The sequence below is a fragment of the Alligator mississippiensis genome, chromosome 5, assembly GCF_030867095.1.
Source record: "Alligator mississippiensis isolate rAllMis1 chromosome 5, rAllMis1, whole genome shotgun sequence".
In the NCBI taxonomy this organism is placed as follows: Eukaryota; Metazoa; Chordata; order Crocodylia; family Alligatoridae; genus Alligator; species Alligator mississippiensis.
In genome coordinates, this window is record NC_081828.1 from 32711345 (window position 1) to 32725599 (window position 14255).

The 14255-nt window shown below is 39.9% G+C and overlaps 1 protein-coding gene across 4 annotated transcripts in view; it reads left to right on the forward strand.

Annotated features, from left to right (window-relative positions):
• Positions 1-835: 835 nt before the first annotated feature.
• BRDT (bromodomain testis associated) overlaps positions 836-14255 on the forward strand; it is a 59923-nt gene continuing 46503 nt past the window's right edge. For 3 of the 4 annotated variants that reach the window (XM_019479025.2, XM_019479026.2, XM_006275070.4), the window contains exons 1-3: positions 836-1018; positions 7640-7884; positions 12889-13026. In XM_019479025.2, the coding sequence (XP_019334570.1) occupies positions 7693-7884; positions 12889-13026 (330 nt within the window). In that variant the 5' untranslated portion in view covers positions 836-1018; positions 7640-7692. Of the gene's footprint in view, positions 1019-7639; positions 7885-12888; positions 13027-14255 lie in introns of those variants that run through there. The other variant, XM_059728048.1, reaches the window with a different exon arrangement.

The window sequence follows — 14255 nt, forward strand, 5'->3', positions numbered from 1 at the left end:
CAATATTATTTTTAGTTGAGGGTTTCCATAGTTGCAGCATTACCTGGCATATCTAACTAACTTCTAAAGGCATAAAGACCAAAACAGATTCTTGTTGTCTTTTTATGCTCAATCCCATACTACTACCACCAAAACACAGGAAAAGTCTACCTATTCTTACAGGCTAAATCATACCCAGATATTGGCACATCCCAGTGCGATGTACCTTAAAAGGAAAATAATCTAGTGCTTGCTGCTCAGTTGAGGCAGTTTTTGACCCCGAGTCCCAAAACTCAGCTGAATATAGGAGGAGACACAAGACAAATCTTACTTTTTGCAACTTTCTTCTTCCAAAATGTATTCTGGCTCAGTTTTTAGGTGGAAGAGTAGAAGCAAAGCTTGTTTTCTTAGTTCATATAACAATTTCTGTCTGGATAATATTTGCAGGAACTGGCTGATTGCAAATGCTGGTTCCAAGTTTTGGTGATGTAGCCATATGAGAAGCTACATTTATAAAGTGCATCAGTTTAACTCGTGTAATTCATTTTTATTATTATTATTTTATTGAAGCAATTGATTTTAAAGGATTGGGGACAAAAACCTGGCTGATCCAAGTTTACCTTTTCTGCTGTACCAGGATTCATCTTTGCCCAAATATTATCGGTGCAATGGAAGTATTTGCTCTTTACAGAGGTATTAGAAATTAGAGGGAGTTAGAAGATAAAAATTATCTGAATCCAAGTGGAACTAGGTTTTACCTTTTCCCAGGTGTTTTGCTGACTAACTAATGCATGGGTGGGTCACAGGGTATAACAGCTAAGGTGGTAACAATTGACTCCTAGCCTCTTTGCAGCTGTTTCCCTTTTATAATGATAAAACCTTAATGGGTTAGGGATGAAATCTGCAGTTTGGGTTAAACTGGGATTCTTAGTTTGTACCTACATTACAGTAGAAAGAGGGTGGGTAGAATTATAATAAGGTCTCCTCTTTCTTCTCCAGAACTCTGGTCCTCTTTCCCTTCTTTGTGGGAAAAGAAATGGTGAGTTGAGGTGATTCCTCTGAGGCTGTGGCAAAGGTTTGGGTGGGTTTTGTTACGGCTGCATTTTGTTTTTCAGTGGGTGACTAGGAATGGTGAGAAGCTGGTTGGTCCCTGATAGCAGCTATATCAGCCTTTTGGGATTTACTATAGAAATTGTTTGGTTAAATAATAACTTGTTACAGGATATAATAATGAAACCTCATTCTCTGTCATATGTGTTGCTGTTCCTGACTGAAAATGTGAATTTCCAGAAAGGCAAACAAAAAACAATCCTGTACTAGCAAAGGGAAAGCTTCCTTTTCTTCCTTCTCTCACAAGCTTCTTCCAGCAGATTACTTGATCTTAACTATGATGAACAGATGAACTAAAATATCCTAACAGCTTTGCCACTTTTTAAAAATTTTACGTGCGTGTTGTCTCTAGTAATTTGTGTGTATGTGGGGGTGTTGTTTTGTTTTGGGTTGGGTGTTTTGTTTTGTGTTTTTTTTTTTTTTCTAAAAACCACAAACTTGGAGTGATGTAGTGTTCATTTTAAAATAAAGTCGAGATCAGGTTGAACTAAAAATCGTTTGCCTTCTGGCTGTTAAAAGAACCCAAAACTTTTCATCTTCTAAAAATCTTATGACTTTCTGGGAACCTGAGTCAGCATTTTTTTTTGCATGCTTGGGGTTGGCAATACTGTACTCTCATAGCTGGAGGGCAGTAGTTCAGAAAAACCTCAAACAGCTTTGCTGGATGCAATCTGAACCAATCTCTGCATTTAATATACAAAAACAAAGTTTATTTTAAGCCAAAGGAATGTACTATAAGTGGGGGGGCATGTGTGTGTTTAACTTCTTAGTGTAGATGTAATGATAGTTCCCTAATGAAAACCCCATTTAAACTGTTGTATTTGTAAATTTCTCTATTTAACCATTTGTTTTTTCTTCAGCACTCTATTTTAGCTAACTAAATATATTAGAAAACATCTTAATTTACTTTTTCTGCACCTTTTTATCTGGTTAATAGGCTTATGACTGGATCATAATACAATGATTTAAATATCAATTTTTAAAAGTAAAGATGCCTTCCTACAATTTAAGGAAAAAAATCTGCCTTTACCTGCAGCCGTAAAACAATTTGTGCACCGCTATTAATTTTTCTTTGCCTTTGGCAAAAGGAAACTTAAGACACACTCCATTTTGTGTAGGAAGACTAGTCTTACACTTGAACGTGAGACTTGTTTGACCACGAGCTTTCTCCCCTCCCCTGTCCCCACCCCAGCTCTACCACTGGCCTGCTTTCCTCTATAAAGCATTTTGCCTTCTGCTTGAAGAGCATCACTGTTGTGAACCTGGGGAGCACTGCTCATGTAAATATTAACTAGTATGCCTGAAGTTCAACTCCAGTTATTCAATGGACAGTGACTTGTGTCTCCTATCTGTATATTATTGTTAGTACACAAATGTAATCTTCATTCAGATCTTTATGCATGGCAGCCTGTCTTGGAACATGCACCATATGGATTATATAGAAAGGAAGCTAAATCCATAAAACCTGCCTCCCTTGTGTCTAGGGCTGCTTCTAGTGGCATAACAGAAAGCTTTATACATAGTTTCTGGTCTTTCATGTCCTGGATACTGTTGTAAACATCTCTTTTTCTCCCCCCCTCTCCCTCCCCCCCATACTACTGGGACCCTTAAGTAAATACCATGTGCCTAGTAGTATATGGGGTCTTAAACTTCTGTCCCCTATATCGGCTTCCCCTTGCCCCACTTCAATTTTATTTGGCATCTGAGGGACTCTGGTAAGCTGAATGGATGTTTCTTTCGTGACTCCAAATAGGGAAAATGTAAATGCATCTATTGCAAGATACTGACTGGGCAGTAAGTTGACTCTGCCACTTTTGGGGCTTCTGCTTGGAGCAGTTTGAAGGGGAAAATTCCATGGCAGTTGGAGCTGTTGGGCATGTGGAGGGACCATGATGGCTCAGCTGGAGTTTCCTTAGGCCTATCATGGATAAAGAATACTTAATTTATCCAAGATAAAGATGCTCTGTACTTGGAGTAAATAAACTAAGCACATCGCTAGATCCACCATCTACAGACAAGTTCTACATTGCAACAGTATCTGCTGCGATCCCACTGACGGGGTGAACACCTTTAAGGAGCTGGAGCAGGGATTCTTACAATTACAATACAATTCCCAAACTACAGCCATTTGAATCAATGAAGTCAGACTCAGACCTGCTACAATACCAATCCCAAGACAAGGACAACAGAGTTTCTCTGGCCCCTTTGTTTTATCATCTAAAGCCCCTGGCTTGAACACCCGAGATTCATCATTAGCGATCTCTGTTGTCCTCTTCCATGAAGAGTTGGTCCGCAAGCAGTTGTGGAGGACAAACCTGTCCTGGTTTACAGGCAGCCCCCCCCCCCCCCCCCCCCAACTTCAAACAGCATTTCTGAAGCAATAGGTTGCCTAACTCCCAGTTTCACTGAGGCACCAGGCCTTGCAAACAGATCCAGATGTCCTCTGTGCCCCAATATCAATACAGACTACATCATCACTGGACTGAATAATATTGATTATAACCTCTGAGGTTCATTCACTTGCAATTCTACCAGTGTCATATATGCCGTAACCCACTGACAGTGCCCCTGTTGAACAGACAGGATGATCCCTGAACAATAATCTGACATCAGTTTCAGGAAGACATGCAGTCCCAGGGGAAAACACTTTAGCTCAGAGGAGTGTCCGGGGAAATTAATGGTGGTTGTTCTCCGGCAGTAAACCTTTAAAAACAGATTTGAATAGGAAATTGTGGAATAAGAAATCATCCACAGGCTGGATTGTGTTTAAGTATGGTTTTAAAAAGGACTAGGCATTCTTATCCCATTACCTGGATTAGTTTTTTGTGATTCCTTTGCTTCTATAGGTTGGTTTGACTCCTCCATTACTGCCCACCATCCCCTCCCTTTTGCTTTTGTATTCAAATTTCTCTTTTTGTGAGAGATCCTTTGTGCATATCCTTGTACAACATCTCATGAAGTGTGCTTCAGCTCATGAAAACTCATGTTTTCAAACAACCCTACCCCTGTATCTGCCACAGTATTTAGTCTTTCTGAATAAGCGTTTTCTTGAGGAACAGTTAATACCTCTGTCTCAGTCCATAGAAATAATATTACGATAAAAGGCAGCTGCAGTTGCATTTTACTTCAAACTCTTGTTTCAGGCTGTCTGGCAGCTGCATCAGCTTACCTTCAGTTTGCCTCTTGGTGTGGGATATGACAGGTATTCAATTTACCTTGGCTTTTGAGGCTTATCATGCGATAAGTTCAGCCTCTTTGGAAGACCAAAGTACAATGATTCTCCAGCTTACAAGTAATTTTCTTGGTACTCTTTGTGGGGGGGGGCTTGATACAACCTAAAAACAAGTTCTCATTTTAGTCCTTGTTCAAGCTCAAGCATTCTCTTGCATACCAGTGTTGGTGTTGTTTTACATAGTTAGTTATGTAACTCTGGTGACAGCTATTTCCATGCTGCCCCATACTAGTAGGCAACTGTCAATCCTTTGGATCATGGTGTATGTATAAGAAGTCTAGTTAGGAGCCTGATGAATCTGCTTATATGGAGGCTTGCAGTCATCGCATCAAGACATTCAACACATATGCCTAGGCAACAGCATGGAGGAGTAGAGGGTGCCTAAGACCTCCTACCCCGCTTTAGACCATTGAATCAGAATCCAAAGGCCAGACTGAGTCCAGATGTTCAGTTCCTCAATGGTTATAGCTTCTGCCAAAGCATGCAAACTGCTGCTGACTACCTAATGCCTCAGCAAGGGTGTGTTTCTGTTGGGGTGACTGATGTCCCTTAGCCTTTCTTCAACCAAGAAGTACCCACAAAGTCGTGGGGGATAGTGCTTTGAGGTGCCCTATACTTGCCTTACTCTGGAAGTTGCAACATTCATATTTTATAATAGCTATTTTGCCATGAATAGTCCTACCACATTGCCACCAGGCTTTCCAGTTGGATACAGTTTATGGTCATACCCAGGACCGCTTCTCATTCTACCTGCTGCACAACACATGACTTCACTATACCTTGTTGGCACTGCCACACGGTGCTGATTGGGATCCTCAGCAACCCATAGTCCACCTGGCTGTGGACTCCCTTGACCTTGCCCTATCCCTAGGGGCAGGGACAGGCAGAGAAAGCCAGAGGAGGGATGGGCAGCTGGGAGACATCAGCAGCTTGAGCTGTCGGGTGAGTAGCACCCAGATAGGGAGCCCAGGAGCTTCAGTTTAATACCTTAGAGGTTGGATGTGGCCTTCAGGCTTCCCTGTTCAAATGGACAGCACTGTCATTATTGAAGTGTCTTCCACTTTCTGTAAGTAAACAGATTGAACACACGGGGGAGAAATTGGAACAGTTCTTTTTCTGGAAGAGCAGTGAGATGTATGTCTCTTCAAATGGAAAAATGAGAGAAGCTATTCTCACTTCCTAAAAAATGTAGGAAAGGTGAAACATTTTAACAAGGCAAGTACTCATAAAGCTAACAATAACTCCTAAGATTTCACATCCCACTGTATTCCAAGATCAAAAGTGACTTTTATCAGCTTGTGAGCAGAAAGTAGGTAAGATTATTTGAGAGGTGAATAGATAATATTTCCTTTGACAAGGTCAGTAGAAAATAACACACGGATTCTGGTTTTTAAACTTTCACATTGATACAAACATTTGGGAATAAAATTATTTTATTTTTAATATAGATGTCTGCATCTTGTTGACAGACAAATTCTCCCAACATAGTAAAGAAAAGGAGACTTCTTGTTTTGTGTGTTCTCTTAACCTTCAAACTATGACACCTAGTCTTGTAGCTTACATTGTGGTGTAGTACAGCAGCATGTACTTAAACAAGTTTATATTCATGCAAGACTGAGTAAGTGTACCACACAACTTTAATATTGGTCAATTGACTACATGCAATTTACGGCAATGTTCACTTATCAGACTTCAAATGCTCCAAGATATTTGGGAACTGTATCTGTAGCATTACAGAGAGCTTTCATAGCCTTGTTTTATATGTAACTGTCCTCTTTGCATCTCCATGCACATTTTCCAACTTGAAAAGCAAGCCATCAAAGTAAGCATTTATTCTTAAAATTGCTCCCCCCACACAGTTTGTTTGGTTTGTTGTTTTTTTTTTTTTGTGTGTGTGATCATTTGTGTCCTTACTGAGGTGGCTTCTTGGAGAACTCAGGACAGTGATGACAGACTTCTAGTCTATAGCACACCTGGAACATGTATGTAAATCTACATCCTAACTGCAGGGCAGTAAAAAATCTGTTTAGCTTTCCATGGCTCAAATGTCTACACCAAGTTTCATGTAAAGGAAAACTTCCCTGAGAATTTTCTGAATCCAAGCAGAAAATTTTCCAGCTCTTTGTTGCCATACTCCTAACCTTTAGGGGTCAGTTCATAGAATCATATATAACTATGTAGATGTTTTTGTTTTCTCCCTAATTAAAGACTTTATCTAGTCATCTGTGTATTACAGTTGATATCCTTGTACCCCTGAAATTAATGCAAGTTGGCCTAGTTGAAGTCAATGGCAATGAATTTCATTCAGTCTGTGTGTGTGTTAAGAAATGAAAAAGTAAGTGTTTGGGTTTTTTTCCTTTAAGGAAGAATATTAATAAAAAAGAGAACAAATCAAATCATTTGAGCAAATTGGTGACCTACAAAGACTGGAAATAGAGAAACTGATAGTAGAGGGAACAGTGAACAAGGTCAACTTTTGATTCATCTTGCAGTGGGATGCTAGGAAAGGGGCTGGAAAGGACTTCAGGAAGTCATTTAGTTCAACCCTCTGCCCAAGGCAGAATCATCCCTACCCTAACAGACAAGCACTTGCATGAGCCAAACATTCCTAAAACTACCCAATCAACCCTGTTGTACAACTAAAAGACATGTTGCCCAAAGACACCAAGAGCATGCTGAACTGCCACAGGTGAAGTAGGGGGGTGAGGGATGTTGGTGTCTTGCTAAGGCAAGGGTTCAAAATTCTGGAGTTTTGTTTTTCAGTCTTACTTATTCATGGCTTCTATGATTAAGATTACACATCTCGGCTTAAGCAATATTTGACTGGTCTTGCACATCCATGTTATTGCTTAATGCTGTATCTATGGCCCTAAGAAGGCTGTAGGCCTTAACTGTTTCATTAAAAGATATTTGGGGGGCAGGAGGGGGTATAAGATTATTAAATAGAGTATAATTTCCCTAGAAGAAGCTGCTGAACCCAGAATTTAAATTTAAATTATAAATTGCATAACTTAAGTTCAACTTAAATTAGTCTTCCTCTTAACGAATTAAAGTGTCAGCACTTTTCATTAATCTAAAAAAAAAAAAACAAAAAAAACCAGTGCACTGCCTACAGGTACCAAAAGGCAAGCTAAAATAACAATACTTCCTATTCTGAATTAAACTGTGTTGACTGTTGATATTGGAAATAGTTTGCTTAACCGTAGCTAGCCTTCCCACAAGCTTCCAAGTCTCAACTAATGTGACCCTTTTTTTTCTCTTCTCCCACTATGTTCCAAAAATCATAAATTTGTTCTTTGCCTTGCTTCCTTCTTCCAGATTAAGCCTATAATCAAGACCTTGAAACACATGACAACAGAAACCTACTAAAGATGTCTGTTCCAAACCAGCACCATTCAACTATTGTTAATCCTCTGCCACCAGAATACATAAATCCTAAAAACAATGGTTGTCTAACAAATCAACTTCAATATCTGCAGAAGGTGGTCATGAAAGCTGTCTGGAGGCACAGCTTTTCCTGGCCATTTCACCAGCCTGTCGATGCTGTTGCACTAAACCTTCCGGTAAGAATTCAGTCTGGTATTATATGGCGACCTTAATAACCTGTAAAACAGTAAAATAAGTTGGGCCCTAGGAGTAAATTGAAATTTTGGTGCTAGAGGATTTAATTTTTGTTTTGTGTTTTTTAATACAGAAAGATTCTGCTCCATATTGCAATTTAGGTTCATTAGCCATGTTATTCCAGGGTCTTTCCAGCTCTTCATGAAAGTCAATGCTGGAAGGGGTAAAGGTGGCTTTAAAATGCCCCGTGCAGTTTCCTTTGGACTGTTTTAAGTTATGCCTCACAGAAGTATGAAACAATCTCAGAAAATGCCTTTACATATGAATCGCAATATTATGATATGATGGGAAGTGTCGGGCAACTAATCTGACTTGGCAACTTTTTGAGAACAGTAAAATTGACATCAAATCTGTCTAAAATCTTTCTACTACTTTCACCAAAATAAAGAAAATTTCCATATCTTAAAATACTGGAAACTAACTGTGTAATACACCAAGAGGAAACTGACTTTATCCTACTAGAGCATTTCCTCTGGTCATACTAGTTACTTAATGGATCTTCAACTTTAGAAGAATGAAATACTATTCTAAGAAATGCTTGCTCAGTGCAACAGATTTGACTGTGATCAGAAAAGTGTTACCCCTTCCCTTATTAACTCTTTTTTTTCATAGCAGAATTCCAATGCACAGTACATTAGGTAATGCATTTTAAAGCTTCATGGGTATTGAAGATAATTCTTTCCAAGTTCCCTACCTATTAAGAGTTAAACCTAGGAACTGGCATGGTTCTGAATTGTCAATTTAATCTATGATATTAAGCAAGAGCCAGAACTAGATTCGGAGAGAGAGAGAACCTTGAAGGGAGTCTGGTAGGCAATAATGTCTTTAAGAAAAGCTGCTTCCTAGTCCTCATTATCTTTTGTATTGCATACTGAAGCATGGGAGATTTTATCCTTTCCAAATCCCTTACTTATGATTTCTGGTATTTGAAACATTTACTTATCTATAAACTTCTCATCCCTTTTAGAGAGACAGTTCTAGGAGTGTCTCTCTATCTCCTATAACAATGAGTTCCACGAACAGTGACCACCATGCAATGCATTTCCTTTCATTAGTCCTACACTTTACAATGTCAAGTTTTTGAATGTTCCCTTCATTCTTCTGGAGTGAATCAACTACTATTCTTCCTCTGAACAATCTTCTCAATAGCATTGGTTTTATTTTATACTCTTACCTTTACCTTATTCATCTAACTGTTCTTCCAGTCTATCGCTGAACCCCTTATGGATATTATAATTGCCTTTTTTTCTTTGTTATTTTTTTTTCTTTCCCACACCAGAAGTGCGTGTGGGTTTTTAAATATCTTGCCTTGAACTGGGGCTTCCAGCTTCATTGCCAAAGAAGTTTGCAAAACTTCAGGCAAAGAGTTGACTTCCTTTCTCTCTATCCTAAAATGTGCCTGTATGTTTGTTTTTTGGAGTGGGTTAGGTCTGCAAGGAGACTTAATAGCTGTTTGCAGAAGGCTAGCTGCCTTGCCCTATAACCTAGTTGTCTGGAAAGTTGCATAGATATGAGAGAGCCAAGTGCAGATTTCCTCTCCCATTAATACTGTGCAGGGACTAGGGCCGTCTCCTGGTATCTTTCACCTACCAGGAGATGGCCCTAGCCCCTGGTCTCTAAGAGTGTGTGCTCTATATGTGTGCTCTGGGAGTAGGGGAGGGGAGGGTACTGGGTGCTTTATTTAGAGCAGCTTCCAGAACTACTTTAATTAAATCACCCAGGGCATCTTGTGTATCAGCATCCCCATGCTTCAAAACGGCAGTGGCAGGGGCACTTTTATCTAAAGCTCATTGAAATGAGGTTGGATAAAGCACTCCCGCTACCATCTTAAAGTGTGGGGACACTGAAGCATGAGATGCTGAAGCGTGGTAATTATCACGTGTCTCTAGCGGGTTATGGAATAGAGAAAATCCCACACAATTTACTGATTCGTTTTGATGCACTGGCTGGGGGAGTAGTTAGCTGATTGCACGATTTCACAATGATTACACACAATTCATACAACACAATTTTATTTTAAAACTCTTTGCTATGTATATAACACTGCTTAGCTTTAAGAAACACCACAAACATTAAGAACACAATAATTACATATATCAGAAACAATGCTCCGAATGCACTTCCTTCCCAAACAATGCTATAAGAGTTAGTATTACAAAAACAACTACAATTACAACTAAAAGTTAAATTTGAATCAATACTGTTATTTTTCATAATATACTTACAATCCTAGAATTCTGAGAAGCCAAATACCAAAATATGGTTTCATTCCTCAGTAATACAATTTAATGGGTTGGCCTCAGTAGTACGGTTCAATGGGCTCGCCTCAGCAATACGATTCAATGAGCTGGGCTCAGCAGTGATGGGACTAAGTCCCCTTCCTTCAGTCCCTTTCGGGCGCTCTGCAGCTTCAGCGTGAACTAAGAGATTCGTGTTCACGGAGAGGTTGGTTCAGGTGATCAATCTGATCCGGCCTACACTTGCGATACTTGCAGAACAACGAAGGAAGAATAGTCACCTCCAAATTGGGACAGTAAGTTACAGTTTTTATTGAGTGAGCTGCCGTCTTGGGCCACTCCTCAAACCTGTCATTACCCCCAAATTTGGGCTCGGATCTTACTCAACAGATTCTTTTGCTTAGTAATTAGTTTCCTTTGTTGAGCATTTTAATTACTCTTGGGGAACTTCCGTATCACTGCAAGTGCTCTTTTCTTACCAATCTGTCAAAAGGCTCTAGGGTTTGATCTCTCGGAACTCAGGATATTTGCTCTTTGTAAAAGACTTCTAAAGATAAAATTCAGAAGTTTAAGACTTTAAACAAAGTCGGGACCTTTTGCACGTAGTCCAAAAACAATGACTTAGATAAGGAGATAAATCTTATCTTCTTCCTGAAACTGGCTAATGGGCAACCATTGCAAACATTCAAACTATTTCATTCAATATGACATCACGCTCCAGCAGACTATTTAACTGAGTCTGCTCCAATGTGCTGTAATTACAATACACGAGCAGCAAGGCTGCTCAGATACTTCGGTGCCCTAAGGTCTCTGACAATCTTTTGTCTGAAACCATTCCATTCTGTTAAATTCTCATTGCCTGTAGGATCGTTCATGTTCAAATGACTAGGATATCCTCCCAAGGAGTGAGACACCTTGGGTTAAGTTTCTTGCTCCAGTTCTGTTAACAGTTTACTACAAATCTAGAACTTCTATTTTATTAAAACTGTATAAAACCCTATGTTTTATATGACCCATTGTCAAATATTCTGAAACCCCAGTTTCTGATCAAGCCAAAGCATTGTTTCCATTTGGCAGTCAAATCAAAATATCTATTATTAGTATGGTTATAACGTCTGATAGCCTGAGAGATGCTGAAGTCAGTTTCAATAATTTCTTAAGTCTGTATTATTAAATCCTAAGTAAACTTTACATTTTCTTCGTTATTGTTTAGACTTATTGAATTCTTATAGTCTCCCTTCCCTAGTTCTAGCCACAACATATTAGTACTTTAAAGTTTTCTCAAAACTAGTCTCTTCAAATCACTGGTTTTATTTGGACCAGACAAACCTTTTATCTGGATCTTTCTCTTGACAAACTCATTTGGTCAGTTTGTCTAAAGGCACTGTTACACCCAAAACAGATACAGAGAGTCACTGTATCTTTTGTTCTTAGGAGGAACTGTCACTTGAGATGAATATTAAACGTCATTTAATCAGTTGCAGCAAGAATTGTAGCTAGCCTCAGACCAGTTCTGCCTCTTCAGATTTCCATAGCAGCCACTTATATTTCCAAATGCATGTATTAAATTTGTGTAGCTTCAACCCTTGCATGGTCAACAATAAACTTTCTGCCCTCATGACAAGGACGGTGAAGGTTTATACTGATATTCTGATCCCAGAAGTGGACAGAAGCAATTCATGTCACAATTATTGATATTTAGCTCTACAGGTCCAGCAGTCATTTATGCTAGAGTAGTAGGGGGCAACTTTTTTGACAGGTGTGCTACAAATTAGCCCCAAACCATTCCCAAGTGCCACTCTGATTCCCTTCTCCTGCCCAATCTGCTGCTCTATCAGCCACTGTGCTGTCTATCCCCTCTTCAGTCTGCTACATCCCACACAGAGGCTGCCTGTTCCACCTGTAGCATGCATGATGCAAGCTCATCACCTCTCCGCTAGAACTATTATCTGCATTGTGAAGTATTTGGCCTTCTGCCTTCATTAAAGTGGATCAACGGCTCTAGTTATGACTGCTTCAAAGATCCCCACTAATAACAGGAATTATGTGCAAGTTAACTAATAGGACTGCAAAACAAGTCTGAAAATATTAACCATTTATGTAGTTAAGAGGTCCCAATGTCTCCCAGCCCAAGGATTAAGTATGTTCTTTCCTAGAAGTAGACTTGGTTAAAATAACTTTATTAGTATTAATCAGTCAATTAGTACTATCATCTGCCCATCACTGCACTTAGCCACTAGAGGGGCAACACCCTTTTGGATAGAGTATCTGACTGGGTAATGGTTCCAAAGCTCTCATTTCTCTTTCTCCATCTGGAAAATGGAAATGCTTGCTTTTACCTCTAACTTTTTAGAGATTTGCTGATGGTTCTTTCGTTTAGCACTTTCCCTGGTAAAACAGCTACTTATCCCAATAGACCTCAAACTATTGAAATGGATGCCCCCCAGTCTATCACAGGAGAGCTACCAATAAAGTACAAGGTGGATAAGCGAAGTTCCATAGTACCTTTTTATAGTTGTGACCACTTACAATTTAAAAATCTGAAGGGAAACCTTCTTTGAATAAACTTAAATGTACAAACTTGACAACACAGTTAACAGAAGGAGAGCAGAAGTCTGGCATTGTAGCTAATTTACAAAAATGTGTGTCTAATCTCTTTAAATAAGCAATTCTATATAGCTTGTGAATTAACCTCTTTCAAAACTGCAGGATTACTATAATATCATCAAGAAACCCATGGACTTGAGCACAATTAAGAAGCGTTTGGAACACAATTATTACACACAAGCTACAGACTGCATTGAAGACTTCAAAACAATGTTCACAAACTGCTATGTGTATAACAAGGTAGGTAGATTATCAAAATGGCTTTATTGACCATCACTTCTATTAACTAAGAATAGAAACAAGTCTGAAAATATTAGCTATTTATGTAGCTAGGTTACGTTGCCACCATTTCTTTTATGCTTTAGTGAAAATGCATTTCCTTTTTAAAAGGATGTACCATATTTACCCAAATTCAAGATGCATCTGAATTTAAGATGGACCCCTTTCTCCCCTCCTCCCCCTGCAATAATAAATTAGATTCTAGATGTGGAAAACATATACATTTTTATTGCAACTTTCCATAGTCTAGGATCTAACATTTGGAGGGTCATGTTTGCATTAATTTCCCACCCTTAACCCCTGTAGTGGGGCAAGCAGCAGCGGGAGGGGGGGTGGGAAGGGCAGGTGGTAGTGGGGCAGGTGGCAGAAATCTGATCTAACCCCTGCCTGCTACTCCTTGCATTGCCTGAACCTCTGAGTACCAGTCCCTTTCTCCACACACCCTTGCCCTTGCCCCCTGCTGCTATTTACTTTCCCTTTTGCAGCTCCAGCTCCTGCTGGAGACCAGTACATGCTCTGTGTTCCTTGTCCCCAGCCTGGCCATGCAGCTCTCATGGTGTCTGTGGTAGCTTCAGCCCCAGCCCTGGAGTTAGAGCTGCCACTGCCTGGCTGGGCTGGGGACAGAGGCAGTACATGTTCTGTCCTCCCTACCCCCAGATGGAGCAGGACCCCAGCTGGAGCTGCAAGGTGGAGGTAAGCAGAGGCTACAGGGACAGGTGGGGATGGGGCTGTGCCTGCAGCTCTGACCCTGACCCCAAGGCTGCAGAAAGCTGCAGCCATGGCTAGAGGCTTCCCTCCTCTGCTTGTACTTGAAAATAAGATGAGACTTCCCCTCTCTTTCTCCCTCCCCTCCCCACGTTAAGTAGTGGGGGGAATCTCATTGTGTAAATGTGGCATTTGGTCTCTAGCATTTATTCATACTTAAAGAAACTAGGCAAAGTTCTACCTACTTCTCCTGTGGCGTCTGCATGAAGGCTTTGCCATTGCATCCACTAGAACACAGTTCTACACAACCCATTTAACTGATATTCAGAGCTACTATGTTTAAAGCCCACAGTCAACTATTACTAATGCTATGCTCCATTTTAATTTTTTTTTTCCTGATTTAGATGCACTTTGTAATATAAAATAGCTGGCCAAGATCTCCAAGCATAAACAGCATATTCTGATACTTACCAGATAGTCTCAGT